The sequence below is a fragment of the Podarcis liolepis genome, assembly GCF_965112155.1.
Source record: "Podarcis liolepis genome assembly, chromosome: 6".
Classification (NCBI taxonomy): Eukaryota; Metazoa; Chordata; class Lepidosauria; order Squamata; family Lacertidae; genus Podarcis; species Podarcis liolepis.
In genome coordinates this window covers 14,368,194-14,389,459 of record NC_139559.1, presented here as the reverse complement: position 1 = coordinate 14,389,459, position 21,266 = coordinate 14,368,194, and the positions used below count along the sequence as shown (strand labels likewise).

General features: G+C 50.4%; 1 protein-coding gene across 1 annotated transcript in view; it reads right to left on the bottom strand.

Annotated features, from left to right (window-relative positions):
* The window catches only part of APCDD1L (APC down-regulated 1 like), a 52,947-nt gene extending 31,921 nt beyond the window's left edge, over nucleotides 1-21,026 (bottom strand). Inside the window, exon 1 of the mRNA XM_083507544.1 lies at nucleotides 20,625-21,026. Within this exon, the coding sequence (XP_083363670.1) occupies nucleotides 20,625-20,661 (37 nt within the window). The 5' untranslated portion in view covers nucleotides 20,662-21,026. The remainder of the gene's footprint in view (nucleotides 1-20,624) is intronic.
* Between the last annotated feature and the right edge of the window lie 240 nt (nucleotides 21,027-21,266).

The following is a 21,266-nucleotide window of genomic DNA, read 5'->3' as shown; positions in this document are numbered from 1 at the left end:
TACTTTCCAGCTGCCGGTCATGTTTAATTTGGACGAAGTCTTTTTTTTATTTTATTCATATATTCTGTACAGTACTTCAAAAAACAAAAAACAAAAAAAACCGAGCAGAGAAAAATACCAATGATTAATGTATTTTTTGGATCCTGTGATCTGAAGCCGTTTGTTCTTTACTCTAATGATAGCTTTTGGATAGTACAAAGTACATGGATCCATATAAAAACAGGATTCAGATAAAATAGGCGGAGGGAGATGCAAGTGAAATGAAATATATTGTGGTTTCTATATTTTCTCCACAAGCGCAGATTGATGAGTAAGGAGATTTTCAAAAGCCAGAAATTGCTAGGAAGAAAAACAGCGCTGGGACCCTATTCTATAGGAGGCTGTGTCTGGAAGAACAAAGTTTTGAAACAGGTTTGGCTTGCAGCGATTTTCTAAATCTCCTCCCCGCCCACCCCAGCAGTACAGCTTGACACCGTTGCTTATATAACCAAAACAGCACCATCGACACTGAAGAAGAAAATGTTGGCAAGCTCAGGAGAAAACTTCAAGGTGCGCAGAAGCATTTTTCTGTTTTAGAAAACGGGGGAAAAACAAACGTCCCTCTGAGAAATTAGCATGCTCAGTAGTCACAAAATGCAGACTATGAATTTGGGGGGGGGGGTGGAATGGGAAAGGAAATGGAATGGAGTATCTTGGAACAGGGTGTGGCTGGCTAGCATGCTGATAAACATGGCCCACCTCACACGGTAACATTTTGCTGCAGGTACCACTTGTAATTTATATACAACGAATAGTGTTGCAGAAGTTCCAATAAAATCTGTGTTGAGTTGGCTCAAAGGTGCGCACATATACGTTATACGGGAATCATTTCCCCTTATGTGTCAGTTTTCTACATGCAGGGATGCCTAAAAAAATGGGTAGCTAGCATTTGGAAATGCAATTCTCCCATCGGCAGCCTGAAATGGTATAGTCCTAGGGGGATTCTACCATTTAATTTTCATTTTTGCTGAATGTGATCAGCTTCAAGTTTTGCTGAATGTGCCGTTCCTATTTCCACCTAAGTGCCATTTAATTGGAATCAGACTGTTGCACTCCTCCTCCTGTGAGCAGCTGTGCTTTCAGATACACACAGCTGACGAAATCAAACATGGGTCCTAGCAGTGGCAAAAAATGCAGTTTGTCTACTTGTGAGACTCCTGACCAGAACTTCCGATTAGTTCGCGAGCACCTAGAGCTGTGCCTTCGAAGGCCAGGGCACTACTCAAGTGGAGACAGGCTTCTCCCCACTCCAACAGGGAAGGGCAATAGCTTAGTGACCGAGCATCTTCTTTGCATGCAGAAGGTCCCAGGCTCCATGCCAAACATCGCCAGGTAGAACTGGGCAAGATTCCCTACCTGAAACCTGGGAGGGATGCTGCACTGTAGACAACACTGAGCAAGATGGAGCAATGGTCTGATTCTGTACAACGCAACTTCTACGACGCAATTTTTGATCCTCAAGCCCTGGGATATCTTTGCAGCAGTTTGTAGGGGAGCTTTTTCAGCTAAAGGGCAGAATTCTTTTCAGGACAAGCTTCTGGAGTAGACTGGAGGCAGAACCAGAGGGAAAAGAGAATGGAACACATCCCTCTTTATCCTCCCTCCAGGCAAGCAAAGCGGCTTTATCAGAGTTCAAGGATATGGTCCAGCCCAGCAGAAACGCTCAAGGAGGGTGTGGTCTGGGGGAGAGTGAATGGGAGATTGGCAGATAGCTGAGATGAGCCTGTTGACGACTCTTAATGACTGCAATAGGTCTTACAGGAAAAGGCAAGGGGTGAGAAGGTGAAAAATGGCTTAGTCCTGTATAATGAGATAAGAATCCAATGTCTTTGTTCAGACCAGGTCTCTCCATGGTTTTCCTGTAAGACCTATTGCAGTCGTTAAGAGTCGTCAACAGGCTCATCTCAGCTATCTGCCAATCTCCCATTCCCACCACCCTTCTGAGTAATACCCCTCCCCACCTTCACACTATATAGAAGGATCTGGCAACTTCTGTTTCAGTGTATCTGAAGAAGTGTGCATGCACACGAAAGCTCATACCAAGAACTAACTTAGTTGGTCTTTAAGGTGCTACTGGAAGGAATTTTTTTATTTTAAAAGAAACACTCTAAGTATTATGAACTCGTGATCAGGATTTGAACTATGAGCAACGAAAGGTATTAGAGATCACTGAATTGTTGTTATGGTATTAAGAGACAGATGTTAGGGTGCAGCAAAGGGGGAGAAATTAAAAAACACCGTGGGAAATGGGGTGGAAAGTCGATGAAACAAAAAGAAATCATGATGTATTGGAATGTATGTGTTAATTTTTGGAAAATCCAATGAAATATAATTAAAAAACAAAACAAAGCAGGAGTTCTGCAACAGTTTAATTGATTATTAAACCAATAAATTGGACTGTGATTGCCCAGAGATAAGACAACTGCTGCAGTAATTAATCCCAGGTTGAGAGGGGTACCAAATGATGCACCTCCTAAATTCTGCCTGCTCTTGCGCAAAGGAAGGATGCTGACGACAACCAACATCTCCAGTCTCCAAATTCTAATAAAACGTACTAGCGTTTCAATGAAACCGAGAGATTCACAGCCAATAAAGTGTATCTGTTCTATAATCTGCTTCTTTGAAGCTGGTGGTGTTGCCAGCACTTGAAAATGAAATGCACATGCCTGGGATCAGAAAAACAGCTGGGAGGATTCTTACGCAGCCTTCCCCAGCCCTGTGCCCCCCAGATGTTTTACACCACTCTCCCACCAGCTCCAGCCAGTTCTTAAATCATCTGCAATTTGTGTGTTAACCAAGTCCAAGAGGCTAGGATTGTGTATTATCGGTGTTGAAAAAAAGTATTTTATTTTACTTTTTAAAAAAAAAAACGCCCCACATTCTGCAACAGGATATTCCAAATCTCCCACCAAGGAAAGTGTAATTCTGTAACCCATATTAGTTAATGCAAATCAGGGGAACTTCTGACTTAGCTCCTGGTGGGTCTGGAGATGGGCAAGAAGCTATTCAAGGAATAATCCCATCCTCCTTGGCTACACAGAACATTTTTTCATTTAATTCCTTTCATCTCTCCAAGTTTTGCGAACATAAGCTTCCAAGCTTCTGTTTCACGCTTTCCAAGCCTTTAGCTGGATCTACTATATTCTGAGCACATACAAGGGCGTACGATTTGGAGCGTGCCCAGTGCATTTTTGCAGCCAGTATGCCAGGGCGCAATTCTGGCACCTCTGGGGGGAGGGTCACTGCAGGCCGGTGCTCCCCCCCCCAACCGCTTCTTGCCTTTACATACTTCTGAGATGCCCCACATGAATTATTTCAAGTCAAAATGGAAGCTGGCCAGCCTGTACCAGTGTACACGTTTTTTTTTTGGAACTATGACTTCACCTAGCTCCCAGCCACAATTGGTCAAGCTACGGGGCTGGACTAATTTTGTTATGTACTGAGGTTCTCAACCTGGGCCAGCAGGGGGATACTGTCGATAGTTTTCACTCAGGTCCACATATGCAAATAAGGGGTTGAAAGTGACGTTCAGTGATTGGATGAAAATGGTTACTGTTGCGTTCTAGTGGAGCTCTATATAAGCAGGCTGGCTGAACCCTTCAATTCAGTTCTGTTCTGGCCTGTGAATAAACAAGAGCTGTTTGAAGAATCACTGTATCGTCTGATATGTTCACCCACAACTTAACAAATTTGTATTTTCTTCAATCCATCTCCCATGTAAAAGAGGCGGTGTCAGAGCTGCTTGAAGATCCTAGCTCACGGAGGATCACGCTAGCCAGCGATCATTAAGTAAAAGTCTTTATTGAATTACAGTTTCCATTCTCACGCTGCTGCTCGCAACTCTACGCCTAGTAGCTAGGTCGGCGAAGCTCCGTCTGAGTCTCCGCCCCGTGTGCACCAACTTAATATCCTAGCCTTGCTCCACCTTTTCCGCCTGACTGTCCTCCTCTGGGTCCCTCTACCCCCCGGGGCTTCTTCCTTCCGGGATTCTTCTGACGCTGACCCGGACCCTCCTGCCTCCTTGCGCCGGGCTTTAGGACCTGGTTCCCTTTCGGGGCTGCTTACTGCGCCGCCTTCCTCTGCATTTGAACTTGGCGCGCGCGCCCAACCTTCCACTTTCCTCTTAACCGTTTCTTCGCTCCCCGATGGAGGTGTGGCCACTCCTGACTCATGCCCTCCCTCCTGTGGTGAGCTGCCAGCGCCTCCCCCCTGGCTCCCTTCCTCTTCCCTGCTTCCTGGCGGTGACGCTGGTCCCGATTTCCAGCTGCTCCCCCCTGAGTCCCCTCTGGCTCTATCTTCCTGGGGTGCCCCCCTAGACTCCCCCCTTGCCCTGGCCACTGGTGCTCCTTTCTGTGAATCCTCTGATTCACTGGAAAGACTAGGAGATCTCGGGTCGTCGTCATCACTCATCTTTTCTTCTGCCTCCTCCCCTTCGCTCTCTGTTTCCTCCCTTGCCCGTGCCTCTGCTCCTAAACCCCTGACATCCATCCCCCCCTCGAAGCCCCCCATTCCCCCCTCCCCTCCTTCCGGTGCTGGAGCTGGGGGCTGCTGTTGCAAAGTGACGAACGTCGGATATCGGTCGCTTCCCGTGGCGGGCCTCCATCTGAACTCTCCCGGGTCTTCCTCCCTGCTCTCGTCGACGACGGTCACCTCCGCTTCCATCTCTGTGCCGCCGTGCTCGAAACCAGGGTCGTCCCCGAAAATGTCCATGTCCGTCTCTCCCTCACTTCCTCCTGGCGGCGTTGCTCGTCCTGAGCATTCCAGCCACTTTCTGCGGAACTGCTCCTCTGGCCTATCGTCCCACCAATACGAGGGTTCTGAGGCAGATCCCGAGGGTGACCCCTCCGGGGAACGGACGTCTCGTGTCGGTTCCTCGTCCGAGTCGAACCCCCGGAACGTGCTGGCCGAAAGCGTGGGCGTGAAAAGCCAGTCGTCGAAAAAGTCTGCTGGCATAGGTCTATGTGGGAAGAGGGCATGAAACTCGTCTTTGAGCAGAGGTTCGTCTAAGGCGTAGCCCGGCACCCAGCTGTTCGCACTGGCCGGGGTGCCCTCCTTGGCGAGAAAGTATTCTACCCCCTCTTCCCCCCATCTGGAGTCCAAAATCTCCGTGACTTCGTTGATGCGCTCCTTCTGTGCCACTCCCGCGTGCCCTGTTCTGTCTCTGGCCGGACTCGGCGCCGTTCCGGGTTCCTGGAACCTGTGCGGTGCCTTGTAGGGAGTGAGCACCGATCTGTGGAATACCGGATGCATTCTGGAACCCTCCGGAAGTGCCAGTCTGAAAGCTACCGGGTTGACCTGCTCTTCGACTTGGTAGGGCCCCAGTTGTTTATGCCCTAGTTTCTTCTTGGCCAACGACCTGGCCGGCACTGCGTGGGCTGCTAACCAAACCCAGTCTCCCACGTGGAGCTCTTCTCCAACCCTTCTGTGCTTGTCTGCTTGTACCTTGTATGCGTGCTTGGCCAGCTCCAGGTGGCGCCTCAGCTGATCGTGGACCTCCTGCAGCTCCGACGCGAACGCATCTGCTGTCTGCGGCTCCCCCTCCCCCATTCTTTCCAGTCCCGGGAAGGTTCTGGGGTGCCTCCCGTTGTTGGCGAAGAACGGCGTGACCCCCGTGGACACGTGCTTCGTGTTGTTGTAGGCGAACTCGGCAAGCGGCAGGTAATCCACCCACGTCGCAGGCTGTTGATTTGCATAACATCTCAGGTACTGCTGCATGATGGCATTGACCCGCTCCGCTTGCCCGTTGGTCTGCGGGTGTCTCGCCGACGCCAGGTTGATCTTGACGTTCAGGAAGCCCATCAGCTTCTGCCAGAAATTCGAGATGAACTGCCGCCCCCGGTCGGACAGAATAGACCGTGGCAGACCGTGAACCTTGAACACGTGGTCTATGAACAGTTTGGCGGTTTGCTCCGCCGTGGCCACCTTAGCACACGGAATGAAATGCGCCATCTTGGAAAACAGGTCCACCACCACCAGCACTGCCGTCTTGCCCCTTGAGCTGGGCAGATCCGTGACAAAGTCCAGGGCCACCCTTTCCCAAGGTTCGACCGGAGTTTGCAGCGGTTCCAACAGTCCGGCCGGCGGTTTGTGCACTGGTTTGGCCCTCTGGCAGGTGTCACACCTCGCCACGTAGTCTGCGACCTCCCCTCTCATTCCAGGCCACCAGAAATCCCTGGCTACTAATTCCACCGTCTTCTCCTTGCCAAAGTGCCCGGCCGTGGGCGCGTCGTGCAGCTGCTGCAGCACCTTGGCTCGAAGTTCGTCTCCCGGCACGTAGATGGCCCCTTTACGGATGAGCAATCCATCTCTTAGCTGGAAACCGTCGGCCGCTGCCTTGCCCCTTTGCACCTCTGCCATCTTTGCTTGTGCGAAGGAGTCCCCCTGCAACGCTCGTCGCACCGCCTCTAGGTCCACGGTAGCCGCGGCGCACGCCCACACTGTTGGTGCGAAGATGTGCATGGCGGCCGCTGGTGTTGCGTCCTCCAGATACTGTGGCTTACGGGAGAGAGCGTCTGCCATGATGTTGGTGTCCCCCGGGACATACTCTATTCGGAAGTCGAAGTTCGCAAAGAACTCAGCCCAACGTATCTGCCTCTGGTTCAGGAACTGTGCCGTGCGCCAGTGCTCTAGATTCTTGTGGTCCGTGCAAACCTGCACCGTGTGCTTGGCGCCGATCAGAAAGTGCCTCCACGCCTTGAACGCTGCGTGAATGGCCAGCAACTCCCTGTCCCATATGGTGTAGTTCTGCTCGGACTTGCTGAGCTTCCTGGAGTAAAACGCTCCCGGTCGCCACACCCCCTGCGGGTCTTTCTGCAGCAGGACCGCCCCCACGGCTCTGTCCGAGGCGTCTGTCTCCACCCTCATCGGCTTGCTGGGGTTGACATGAAGCAGCTGCTCTTCCGACGCGAAGAGACGCTTGAGTGCCTGAAAGGACTGCTCCGCCTGCTCTGTCCAAATGAACTTCTTTTTCTTGGAGCTAAGCGTGTCAGTGATGGCCGCCGTCTGCATCGCGAAGCCCTTGATAAACTTGCGATAGAAGTTCGCAAAGCCGACAAACCGTTGGACCTCCTTCCGGTTGCGTGGGCTCTTCCAATCCAACACCGCTCGAACCTTGGCGCTGTCCATGGCGAGCCCCTTGTCAGACAGCTTGTAGCCCAGAAAATCCACCTCCGGCACGTCAAATTGGCACTTCTCCAGCTTGGCGTAGAGCCTATGTTGCTTTAGCCTGCTCAGCACTTCCTTGACGTGTTTGTCATGCTCCTGCTGCGACTCCGAAAAGATCAGGATGTCATCTAAGAAACAGACGCACGTCTTGTAGAGAAGTCCCGCCAACACGTGATGCATAAATGCTTGAAAAACGTGGGAGCCATTTTGCAATCCAAAAGGCATAACTCTATATTCGTAGGTCCCCAGTGGCGTGAACATGGCTGTCTTCCACTCATCACCCTCCCGCATGCGAATGAGGTTGTACGCCCCCCGCAGGTCCAACTTGGTGAACACTCTGCCCTTCCGTACCTTTGCGAGGAGGTCGTCAATTCGGGGCATGGGGAAGTCCGATGGCCTAGTCACACTGTTCAAAATCCTGTAATCCACTACGAGTCTCTTTTGGGGCGTGTCCCGCTTCTTAACAAAGAATACGGGACTGCCCCCCACTGCCCTGGACTCCCGGATGAAGCCGCGCTGCAAATTATGATCAATGAACTCCTTGAGTTCTTGCAGTTCGTCCTCTGACATGGAATACAGTTTCCCTTTAGGCAGCGCCGCCCCCGGCAGCAGGTCAATTTTGCAGTCATATGGTCTGTGAGGGGGTAGCCTGTCTGCCTCCTTCTCGCAGAAAACTTCCAAAAATTCAGCGTACTTGTGGGGAATCGCTTGCAGCGTGCCTAGCAGCAGCTGTGACTCCTCTTCCTCTCCTTCCTGCCTGGGCACGATGCAGTGTTCAGCACAAAAGGAAGAGCCGAAGGTCAGCTGCCTCTGGTACCAAGCCATCGTTGGGCTGTGCTTGTCCAGCCAACTCATGCCCAATACAATGGGCGTGTCAGATAGTTGAGTGACGTTGAAGCTGATGATTTCTCTGTGATTCCCAAGTCGCATCACCATTGGTGGCGTCTGCTTCACCACTTGCCCCCCGAGCAGCTCCCTGCCATCCACCGTGACAACCTGCAGGGGCAGTGTGGCCGGCAGCAACTGCACAGCGTGCCTGTCGACAAAGTCCTGCCCTATAAAGTCCGCATTGCTGCCTGAGTCAATGGTGATTGGCACGTCCATGGTGATTCCATTGGGCAGCTGGAGAGATGCTGTGAGCCTCACTACTGGTTTGGGCGGGAGGGGGTTCACGGGCTGTAAAATCTCTGGGGACTGCGTCACTAACACGTCTGGCTGGGCCCCAGTGCCTCTTCCTCCAGCCAGACAGCGTCGTTTCCCTGCTGTGGTCCTCCTTGCTGCGTTGCTGCAGTCACCATTGCTGAGGCTGCAGTGAGCTTGTGGGGCCTCTGGGGACACTCTTTTGCCATATGCCCTGGCTCCTCACAGACGTAACACTTCCTGTTCCCTCTAGGAGGCTTCGCTTTCACTGCTGCCGGTGCTAGGGCTCTGGTTGCTGACTGAGCCCTTGCACCTCCAACCTCCATAGGTTCGGCTCCTGCTCCTGGCGGAGGCGTGGATTGCGCACGCGCTGCTTCTCTGGGAAGGAAGGAGGGGCCCCCGGCTGGTTCGCGCCCTCCACGCCCTTCGTCCCTGCTCCACGGACGTCCTTCCAGCCTCACCCCCACTGCCAGTGCCCTCTGAACGACCTCCTGGGTGGTTCGGGGTCTCTCCCCCCTCGCAATCTCATCTTTAATCGAGTTGTGCAGTCCCTCCCAAAAGAGGTCTCTTACAGGAGCCGAATCTCTGTCCCATTCCAGGGCACTGACCAAGGCGAAAAAGCGGGCATGATACTGCCTGACGCTGGCCCTCCCTTGTCTCAGCCCATGCACCTCCTTCCGTGCAAGATCCACGTCAATACTTGATAAAAAACACCCATCCATCGCTTTAATAAAGGCATCTGCATTCTGGAGCGCCGGATCCTTATCTCTCCATAAATTGCGTAGCCATGCTTTCGCATCCCCATGCAAATGGGACATGATGAACCCCACTCTCTCTTGTTCATCTCTAAAGTCTTTATGCAGCAGTTGCAGTGCGCACAGTACGTCGGCTCTAAAGTTGGGATACTGTTGCAGGTTCCCATCGAAGTGAGAGACCAGCCCGCCTGTCCGTCTCGCCAACCCAATTCCCTCCTGCCGGGGTGTCTGCTTTGTCAGCACGTCTAACCTGACCTGGAGATCCCTGCAGGCGGCAGCTGCTTCCTCCTCTCTCTTCCTGGATGCGAGAGCCTCGGCGTTCAGTTGTGCCACTGCGTTTCTGAGTTCCTCTATCTGCTGCTCAGCCGTCATGTCATCTGCCGTTCGTGAGCTCGCTAGTAGGCACCTGTTTCTCTCCCCTCCTCGAGGCTGTAGATGCCCACAAGAGGGAGACGGAGCTTACTGTCAGAGCTGCTTGAAGATCCTAGCTCACGGAGGATCACGCTAGCCAGCGATCATTAAGTAAAAGTCTTTATTGAATTACAGTTTCCATTCTCACGCTGCTGCTCGCAACTCTACGCCTAGTAGCTAGGTCGGCGAAGCTCCGTCTGAGTCTCCGCCCCGTGTGCACCAACTTAATATCCTAGCCTTGCTCCACCTTTTCCGCCTGACTGTCCTCCTCTGGGTCCCTCTACCCCCCGGGGCTTCTTCCTTCCGGGATTCTTCTGACGCTGACCCGGACCCTCCTGCCTCCTTGCGCCGGGCTTTAGGACCTGGTTCCCTTTCGGGGCTGCTTACTGCGCCGCCTTCCTCTGCATTTGAACTTGGCGCGCGCGCCCAACCTTCCACTTTCCTCTTAACCGTTTCTTCGCTCCCCGATGGAGGTGTGGCCACTCCTGACTCATGCCCTCCCTCCTGTGGTGAGCTGCCAGCGCCTCCCCCCTGGCTCCCTTCCTCTTCCCTGCTTCCTGGCGGTGACGCTGGTCCCGATTTCCAGCTGCTCCCCCCTGAGTCCCCTCTGGCTCTATCTTCCTGGGGTGCCCCCCCTAGACTCCCCCCTTGCCCTGGCCACTGGTGCTCCTTTCTGTGAATCCTCTGATTCACTGGAAAGACTAGGAGATCTCGGGTCGTCGTCATCACTCATCTTTTCTTCTGCCTCCTCCCCTTCGCTCTCTGTTTCCTCCCTTGCCCGTGCCTCTGCTCCTAAACCCCTGACAGGCGGGCTTTAAACTTTCCAGCCAGGCCTCTCCCGTTGCACACATGCGTATTTGCACGAGGGCCCTTCCGAGCTGCCCTAGCCATCTTCCTGAATCTAAGACGACGAGGGAGGCGGGGGCACATTTATTTGACCTGCACCAGAACCAGGGGCAACCCCAAAACCAGCTAGGGAGCAGCTAGCCGTAGTTTTAGTGCCTCTGCGGGCAATGAACGTGGGTGTTGCTAATCCAGCATCTGTTCAGGGCTGCCATGAGTTGCTCAGCCACTTACTGCAAGCACACTGAGTTCTGGCATCTATTTTTCTTGGGGGGGAAGCACCGAGTGCACCAATAACGTCTTTCAGTGTGACTTAAGTTTTATGTAGCTTGCACACCATTCTTGGAACTGAAGCACCAACTCCCCAGTGTTGCTCCAGAGTGACCATGGAACAAGGCCACCAGGGCTGACTGCGACGTTAACATATGAGAGTGCTAGAGGTGAAATAGTTAAACAGGCTACCCAATCAGGACCCCGGAGGGTGGAGTCAGAGGGACTATAAAACCAGCTCTGGGAGAAGTTCGTTGGGAGTTGGGTGGTTGATTGGAGTGGGAGTAAATTGGGATACAGTTTGTGGGTAGGTTGAGTTAGTGAAGTGAAATAAGCTGAGTCAGGAATAGTTAGGGGCTAGGAAGACAAGTAAATATCTGAGAGGTGGTTTAGTGAGTGAGAGCAGGTAGCGGAAGTTATAGGTCTGGATAGGCAACCCATGATTGTAATTGACCGATACCATTTATGAAACCACACGCTTGTTAAACTGCAATAAATAAACAAAAGTTTATGTTCCAGTTTAACCCTGACTGGACTCAGTATTGTCCCAGGTAGGGCCTGGGTGGTGGCAGCGAGAAATAAAGTGGTGGCACAGGGATCAATAGATGGTGAAACGTCCGGGGACCCTGTGTGATCCATGCTGAGTGGCTGGCTCTGGGACATTGGAGATGGAAACCCTGTCACGGAAACAGTAATGGGTCTTCGACCTCGCGCAACCCGGACCACTACACCTCTCCTTCCAATGGACCAAAGAGCTTTCCACAGCCTATTCGCCGTCGTCCTAGAACCTGGTTTGAAGACCTGCCATGTGTGTGGAGTTGAGTTTCCAAAATAACTGAAAGCAGGTCATGGTGTCCCAACAACTCCTTCGCTAGACTTGGAGAAGACTTGGAGCCTTCAGCCAAGATGGAAAATGTTGAGTTTCAAGCCGCACAAATCAAAAGACCCTCCAAGCAGGCTTAGCAGGAAGATGAAGGTCCTGGGAACCAAGGTTTTGTTTTTTTTTCTGGGGATAGCATATGTGCAGGCAGAGAAGAAGGGCAGTAAGCTGCTACTCACCCCATAAAAATGTTTGCCTTAAAATCTGATAGGAATCTAAAGCTCAAAATGAGGTGCGAAGGGATGAGGTTCAGCCCCCAGCAATTCTGTCCAAGCGATGCATTTGGCTGAGTGCAGTTCAGTCTTTGATCTTGTGGGTCCACACACATTTCTCTTTGGGTATACAGTTGTACCTTGGGTTACATACATTTCAGGTTACATACGATTCAGGTTACAGACTCCGCTAACCCAGAAATATTACCTCGTGTTAAGAACTTGTGCTCCGGCGGCGCGGCAGCAGCTGGAGGCCCCGTTAGCTAAAGTGGTGCTTCAGGTTAAGAACGGACCTCCAGAACGAATTAAGTACTTAACCCAAGGTACCACTGTATAACTTTCTGCAACCTTTATAAATCCCACTGAGACACACAGGAATCCTGAAGCATGCACATTTCGCAAGTTTTATCATTCTTTCTGGGTACCCCCCCAAATCTGTGCCAAACTGGTTAACTAATTGCATTAAAAAACAACAACAACCCCTTAAGAGTGAAATTGGTTTTTATTGATGTAAAAATCCCCATGTGTCATCAAACTAAGAATGTCAACTGACGCAATCACAGCATCTCTTAAATGAGCTCAGTCCTGTTGTGGCATCAAGCCCAGAAAGGAAGGTCCAGACCTGGAAATGACAGGGGCAAAAGGGAGAGGCTACTTAACCCCTGCAGTACCAACTGAATGTCTCTTCCAAAGGCCACTTATTACTTAATTGTGTTGCTTAAATTTATTGTTTGGAATTTGTTTTGTATTGCACATCCCAATCTCCTAGTGGTGCAAGATTTCAGGGGGTTCCAAGAGCATTTACCCAGCGTCTGTGCTTCCTTTCGGCAATGAGGCACAGTGGTGTCTTTATGATATATGGTTTATTTACACATATATATAACCTGAGCCTACAATGGAGGGGGTCATAGCATTTACGCTCCAAGAGGGTCTTGCCTCTTCCACAGGCACAGCTCTGGATCAGTCATCGTGTTCTGCCTGCTGTTTTGTTTTTCATTTAGTTCACATCACAGCAACTCTAACTTTAATCTCTCTCCTCTAAGCTCTGGCTTTCTCTGTAGATGGAGGGAGGGGCCCCATCCATTTGCCGGTTCAGACAGAGTCCCTTGAACCTTTTGTTTTCTTCATGGCTCAACCTGCGAGCTATCACCTCACAAGAAAGTGAGCCTTGCTTAATGAGCTTTTAACGCTTGCTGATTCCAGGGGATTAGCATTGTCTAGCACACATCTTAATACGCACAGGCCTTACTTAATAAACACGAGTCTGGCACCCAGTTTTAACACTTCAAACAATGATTAAATTCTAACACCTACCGGATCCAGGATTTTAGGGTGTCTGGCACCCACTAACTTATAAACAATCAATACACACACACACACACAGAGAGAGAGAGAGAGAGAGAGAGAGAGAGAGAGAGAGAGAGATGTCAACAGAGATTTCTTTAGAAATATAAAAAGGTAAAGGGACCCCTGACCATTAGGTCCAGTCGTGGCCGACTCTGGGGTTGTGGCACTCATCTCGCTTTATTGGCTGAGGGAGCCGGCATACAGCTTCCGGGTCATGTGGCCAGCATGACAAAGCCGCTTCTGGCGAACCAGAGCAGCGCACGGAAATGCCGTTTACCTTCCCGCCAGAGTGGTACCTATTTATCTACTTGCACTTTGACGTGCTTTCGAACTGCTAGGTTGGCAGGAGCAGGGACCGAGCAACGGGAGCTCACTCCATCGCAGGGATTCGAACCGCCGACCTTCTGATCGGCTAGTCCTAGGCTCTGTGGTTTAACCCACAGCGCCACCCGCATCCCTTAGAAATATAAAGTGGTAAACAAATTAAACAGATAATGGCATCCCTTTAACTGGTGGGTGATGACGAGGCCGGCTATGGGGGAGGGGGCTCACCCTCTCCCCTAAGTGTGCTGATTAACTAAGTGAAGTAGAACGTCAAGCTTCAGATTCATACATATCCCCCAAATATGTGACCCAGGATGTTCCTTGCACACACACACACACTCATATGCCCTATTGAACTACTATGACTTTTTATGGCAGATGTCTCAGATGTCCTTTCACGTGCATGCACATGCTGAAATTATTGATATATTCTATATTGGGGGCATGGGCCTGAGCTTTGCTCCTGACCCCCACATGCCAGAAGGCAACATGCACTGGACCCCTCAGTTGCCGTAGATCTCTGCATAGCGGTCATTTCCTATGCACATTTACCTAGGAGGAAGTTCCACTAAACTCAATGGGGTGTCTTTCTGAGTAGACATATAGAACTGCACTGCAAGTAATAAACTCTCTCCCCACTCTCCGCCCCTCCCAAGGTTTTAATTCCCTTTTAACCAGAGCAGTTTAGACAGCATCTAAAAAAGTAGAGACATCACCTTGCCAACAAAGGTCCGTATAGTTAAAGCTATGGTTTTCTCAGTAGTGATGTATGGAAGTGAAAGCTGGACCATAAAGAAGGCTGATCGCCGAAGAATTGATGCTTTTGAATTATGGTGGTGGAGGAGACTCTTGGGAGTCCCATGGACTGCAAGAAGATCAAACCTCTCCATTCTTAAGGAAATCAGCCCTGAGTGCTCACTGGAAGGACTGATCGTGAAGCTGAGGCTCCAATACTTTGGCCACCTCATGAGAAGAGTAGACTCCCTGGAAAAGACCCTGATGTTGGGAAAGATGGAGGGCACAAAGAGAAGGGGACGACAGAGGACGAGATGGTTGGACAGTGTTCTCAAAGCTACCAGCATGAGTTTGAGCAGACTGTGGGAGGCAGTGGAAGACAGGAGTGCCTGGCATGCTCTGGTCCATGGGGTCACGAAGAGTCGGACACGACTAAACGACTAAACAACAACAAACCAGAGCAGTTGCTAACTTTAAAAAGGTAAAGGACCCCTGACAGTTAAATACAGTCGCAGACGACTCTGGGGTTGCGGCACTCTTCTCCCTTTACAGGCCGAGGGAGCCAGTGTTTGTCCCCAGACAGTTTTTCTGGGTCATGTGGCCAGCATGACTAAGCTGCTTCTGGCGCAACGGAACACCGAAATCAGAGCAGCGCACGGAACCACCGTTTACTTTCCCGCCGGAGTGGTACCTATTTATCTACTTGCACTTTTTTTGACATGCTTTCAAACTGCTAGGCTGGCAGGAGCTGGGACTGAGGAACGGGAGCTCACTCCATCGTGGGGATTCGAACCGCTGACCTTCTGATCGGCTAGCCCAAGAGGCTCAGTGGTTTAGACCACAGGGCCACCCACGTCCCTTTGTTGCTAACTTAGTAGGGCTATTTTACATTTTCAATCAATTTTCTCTCTTACCTTAAGGCTCTTTCTGTCTTGTTTCCTGAGATTTGTTAATACATAGAAACACAGAATCGTAGTGTTGGAAGAGACCCCGAGGGTCATCTAGCCCAACCCTCTGCAATCTAGGAATCTCAGCTAAAGCATCCATGACAGATGGCCATCCAACCTCTGCTTACAAACCGCCAAGGAAAGAGAGTCCTCCACAACCCCCCGAAGGAGTCCGTTCCACTGTCAAACAGCTTGAACAGTTGTATATATGGCAATAGTTTATCACAATAACTTATAGTCAAGCCAGAGTATGCAAGCTTTCAGACTATACAGAACTCTTCATCTCATATCTGCCTTCCAGTAATCCTCATTAACTCAGACTGTTTCTGCACTATGTGTGTTCTGGAGCAACATCAGTATGGGAGGGTCTCAGTCCTCCCAGCCTCTCAAATTTTGCAGGGCAGCTATGAAGATCTACACTTCAAGCAAAACTTAGGTACTCTGTTTTAGAATACTCACAGCTTTTCAAAGAGTCCTATTATTATTTTTAAAGGATCTGGATAACAATAGCACAATTTCCTAAATGATGCCTGCCTTTTTCAGAACAAAGGCAATTCTTATCTTGTAGCATTCTACCAGGGCAGGCTTAGCAGCAGCATTTAGCTATTTGCTACAGCTGGCCAACAACCAGACTTTGCTCTCTGTTAGCCCAACGGCACAGACTGTGCTTAAAGTGGCAAGTGCCCCATCTATAGGCAGACTCCTGCAGCCCCCATCCCACCATAAGACACTTGCTGTGTTATCGTGAGTAAGAAACAAGACTGCAAAGACCCGGAGCTCAAAATTAGGAATCCAAAATGCAAGCTTTAGGCTGAAGGAGGCGGTATGCAGCCGTGGTGGATCAGCACATCAGAGAAAGGAATGACGCAAAACAACAACAGGAAACTCCAGGACTTATTTTCAGAAGTAAGGTGACCGTAGCTCAGTGACAGAGCATCTGCCTTAAATGCACCTGCCCAGGTAAGGCTGGGAGAGACTAAGGTCTGAACTTTGGAAAGCTGCTGTCAGTCAGTGTTGAACATACTAAGCTGAACTGACCACTCAAAAAGAAGGCAGTGTTCCTATGGCCTCCTCATAGAACCCTAAACACGTGTCTAGTTTGCACAAGCAGGAGAATAAGACGAAGAACCTGAATCTGGGTTGCTCAAAGTGCCATGTGCTCTGTCACACAGCACAGAAAGCTACCAGTATGTGTTATGTACTGAAGTTCTCACCCTGGGCCAGCAGGGGGATATTGTGGATAGTTTTCACTCAGGTCCACATATGCAAATAAGGGATTGAAAGTGATGTTCAGTGATTGGATAGTTACAGAACGTTGTTACAGTTGCGTTGTACTGGAGCTCTATATAAGCAGGCTGGCTGAACCCTTCAGTTCAGTTCTGTTCTGTTCTGGCCTGTGAATAAACAAGAGCTGTTTAAAGAATCGCTGTGTCGTCTGATATGTTCACCCACAACTTAACACTATACTTAAAAAAAAACTATGGAGAGAAAGCTAGCAGGAAGGGTCTGGCCTAGCTAAACTAAACCCTTCCACCTGGCATGACAGTTTTCTATGTGTGGCAAGGTTGGGGAGGGCGTAAAATATAATCCTGGGAGTCATGGGAGTCCCTGCCTGTAGTTCTAAGTCAGGGGTAGGCAACCTAAGGCCCATGGGCCAGATGCAGCCCAATCACCTTCTAAATCTGGCCCACAGATGGTCCGGGAATCAGCATGTTTTTACATGAGTAGAATGTGTGCTTTTATTTAAAATGCATCTCTGGGTTGTTTGTGGGGCCTGCCTGTTGTTTTTACATGAGTATAATGTGTGCTTTTATTTAAAATGCATCTCTGAGTTATTTATGGGGCATAGGAATGCGTTCATTTCCCCCCAAAAAATATAGTCCAGCCCACCACATGCGCTGAGGGGCGGTGGACTGGCCCACGGCTGAAACAGGTTGCTGAACCCTGTTCTAAGTGATCCAATTGAGATATAGGTTTACTGAATCATCTTCCATTTGTGAGAACTAGGCCACAGCGATGCAATAAAAATTGCTCTCATGCCTCCATATCCTTCTTTCCCTTCTATGCCCTTTCCATTTGGGACAATTTCAGCTTTTCGCCTGTCACATCTCTTCAGCTACAAATGTCTTTTCTATCCTGCCGTCCTGGGTCAAAAGCAGTACTCAGGGCAGCATGCAACCTTTACCATTGCCATTTCATTAAAACAACAGTATAAAACTATCAACCAAGGAGACAGCACCTGCAGTTTAAAGTCAAGCATAAAAATGTTATCTGCCACATACAGGTGACTCTCAACTTGCAGAGAGGTTGTGTTCCAGGGATAAAGCCAAAATTGTGTACAGTGGTACCTCGGGTTAAGTACTTACCGTATTTTTTGCACCATAACACTCACTTTTTTCCTCCTAGAAAGTAAGGGGAAATGTCTGTGCATGTTATGGAGGGAATGCCTATGGGTGGCATGCCTACGGATTTTCCTCCTCTAAAAACTACGTGCGTGTTATGGTCGGGTGCGTGTTATAGAGCGAAAAATACGGTAATTCGTTCCGGAGGTCCGTTCTTAACCTGAAACTGTTCTTAACCTGAAGCACCACTTTAGCTAATGGGGCCTCCTGCTGCCGCCACGCCGCCAGAGCACAATTTCTGTTCTCATCCTGAAGCAAAGTTCTTAACCTGAGGCAATATTTCTGGGTTAGCGGAGTCTATAACCTGAAGCGTATGTAACCTGAAGCGTATGTAACCCGAGGTACCACTGTATAGTCAAAACATACTGGGTGCAATGGCAGGTGGGATTCCCCAAGTTTATTCCCCCCTGGATGCCCAGCTCCTTTTTAAATTAAAGAACTTTTTTTTTTGCCTAGCACGTAAAGTTGAATGTGCACAAATTGAATGTGTATGAACCGCGAGTTACTTGTATGCAGCAAAAGCCTGCTGGAATAAAACAGTCTTTATTGATCAATGGGAAACAGGGAAGGAGCAGCCAACCTTTCTTAACGGGGAAAGGGGTTCCATACTCTGGGGCGCAGCCAAACTATCTCTTCTCTCACTATATAAACGTTTGCAAACCTGGTGCCCTCCGGATGTTCTGGGTTACAATTCCCATTGTTCCCAATCACTGGTTGTCCTGGCTGAGGTTGATGGGAGTTGTAGTCCAAAGCATCCTATGCTATAGGACACATTAACTATAACTGCTGAAAATGTGGCAAATGCCAGCTGTCGTTCAAGGTGGGAAAGACGACGAATTTTGCAAGGGCTCGAAAATGCATTTCCCCATTTCCCAGACTATACAAGTCACCTGTAAGCGGCTTTTCAGATGGTCACAAAACTTGCATTCCTCCATAGGTGCACATTTCCCTGTTAAGATATGCAAAAGAGAACAAGCGCGCCTTACAGGTCTGGCCCACTGTTTGCAGATCGCGGTCATTCCCTCTGTATTTAATATGTGCTACATGAATATTAATAAAATATAGTTTTAAAAAAGCTACCACGCTGCAAATAGCTGTGGAAAGCATTTCAAGCGAAGGGAGAAGGTGGAACGAATCTCCAAATCAAACGGGATGGAAGTTTTCCAGTTCCTGAAGATTGCTGCCCGGCTAGTTAAGCTTGACCAATATCGGACAGTGGGGGCGTCAAGGGGGAGGCCAGCAGAGCCAAGAAAAACCCTTCCCTCCCAGCCGCCTTCCTTTTGCAATCGAGATTGGCACCACCACCTTCAGGTGCTTGGCTGAAGCCAGCAATGTCTCTTCCTCATTATTAGCTGTGATCTTTTATTAGCTGTCGGAGACTGGCGCTGGCTCCTCCAGGCAAGCTCCCTGCCATGGCAAACAGAAGCAGATCCCAAACACATGTACATGTCTGCGTGTAACCCTTTCTCGCTGCAGCAAAATATCTGCAAGCTGACGGATCGGCAACTTGGGACTTCCAGGGGAGTGGGGACGGGGACCACACCAAAATTGACAAGAGTGTGTGCACATGTTCACCCACCTCAACTGAGTAAGCTGAGACACACACATCTGGCAAAGGAGGCTCTTCTCTACCAAAAATAAAATAAAATAAAAATCAGGCCGCAATATATTGGCTTAGCTTCTAAGCTGCTGCAGGAGCCTTTTGTCGTGTTAGCTGCAAGCAGTTCTCTGGAATTTGTCCCAGATGAGCCAGGCAAGCTCAGGGGAACCATTTGGACTTAAAACTGAGTCAGGGGCTTAGCAAGAGAACCTGCTGTCCATCCCCAGGACATGGGAAGCAAGGAGAGAAGGGATTCCTTTGTGTGTGGCAGTGCCCGTTCCTCAAGTAACTGCGCATCTGGCACAAGGGGCAAGTCTTTTTACACACACAGCACATTTATGTGGGGGGGGGGCAGTTTGGATGCCTGTACACAACCCCTAATTATTTCCCCCATCCTTTCATTACAGAAGGAAGCCCAGGTGGCTGAGTCTACGCAGGAGACAGATTTATTAAAAGCCTCCGCAACTTGCAACTTTGGCTCCCCAAAAGGGTGCAAAATTGCATCCTTTCAAAGCAGGCTCGAGCACTGAAAGACAGGGAGCCACAGTATCAGGAAATGGGGGACAGAACCGAGCAGGGAAGTGTAAATTTTAGGAATCCCCAAAAGAAGATCCGCTCTGGAAAACGCGCACACAATATCAATCCCTCGAGTTCTGGGCGGACTAAGCTTTCATCTTGGTTGTTCTGTCCTGTCCCATTAATGCAACTGCCATGACCTGTTCAGAAAGACTTCAAACCCCCCAAACCAACCACTTTTCAATCCATACTGATGGGTGTCAGAGGTTCCGGACGCTGGAGTAAGTGGTGGAACTTATTCTGGAGTACAATCCTATGCACATTTGTGTATAGGGTGTAAATACCAATCAGAATCGATATTGCTGCATGGGAGGGCTCGACTTCTTCCAGTTCCGACTGTACTTAAATACACAAACTCACACATAAAGCGTCACAACCGTGAACTCCGCATTAATCTGGAGTAGCCACCGCTTCCTATTAATCACAGGACATTCACACTCAATAACCCTTACAGCGCAATTGTTACGGGTGCCTATTCAGCAAATCCCGCTGGTTTCAGTGCAACTTACTCTCATGCATGGGACTGCTACATACTTGCGGGGCTTGCGTTTGAGTAGGCACGTGTAGGATTGCACTCCTTCATATTATTATTACTATTATTATCCTAATTATTCTGACTTCGAGGCCAACAGAGCAATTAAAGGGTATTGCGATTCCATTTTAAGCGTTGTCGCCTCTGCGAGGGTGTTGGGCGCGCACTAAATCCTCTTGCCCGCGCAACTCCCCATCCGCAGCCGTGCAGACGTTCCCGACTGCAGCCGCGCTTTGCTATTACACGTGGGAATCCGCTTTACCCCTTGACGCTCTACGGGTGTAACTGTGCCGCGGCTAACCCAGCTCCTTGGAGACCATCAGCAGGGCATAGCCGAGGGAGCCGCGAGTCTCCACACTCCAAAGCGGCAGGCAGGAACCCCAGGCGCAGATGCAAGCTCAAACCCACGCGCCCATTAAAAAACGAAAAGATCGCGCGACTGCTTACCTACGAAGAGTCCCACGAGCCACCAGGAGCCGAGCATGGCCAGGTCCAAGCCCCACGCGGCGGTGCCTTTGCAACAACCTTTCCCCGGGAAACAGCCGGGGAGGGAAAAAACCAAAGCGCGCGCGGAGAGGAGGCAACTCCGGTGCTGTTTTGCTCAGCGCGCACCGCCTGTGCCGGGGAATCCCCGGGGATCCATGTGCAGCTGAGAAGCGAAAGTCCCGGGCAGGCGGGGAGAGGCAGCCCACGGGCAAAGGAGGCCCCGACGGGCTGGGTTTGGCGGCGGCGGCGGCTGCTCCAGAGAGCGAGAGAGAAACACGCTCCTCTCTCCTGCTGCTGCTCCCCTTGCAGCGCGCGGCGCGTTCGCTTCTTCGGAGCCGCAGCGCCTGGCTGCCGATAGTTTTAAGGCAGGTCGGCAGACCCCAGGTTCGCCGGCCAGAAGAGGTGGAGACTGGGGAGGTGGTTGGGGGGGGATCGAGGGAGGGACGGGCGGAGAGGGGTGTCCCCACGTCCCTCCACGCACATTTCGGTCACGCCCAGCCCTGGCCGAGTCCCTCCGCCGACTTCCCCACCCGCAGCAGAAATTATTTGCGGTCTCCCCGCACGCTACCATTCACAGACCAAAATCGGTTTCAAAGAGGATTA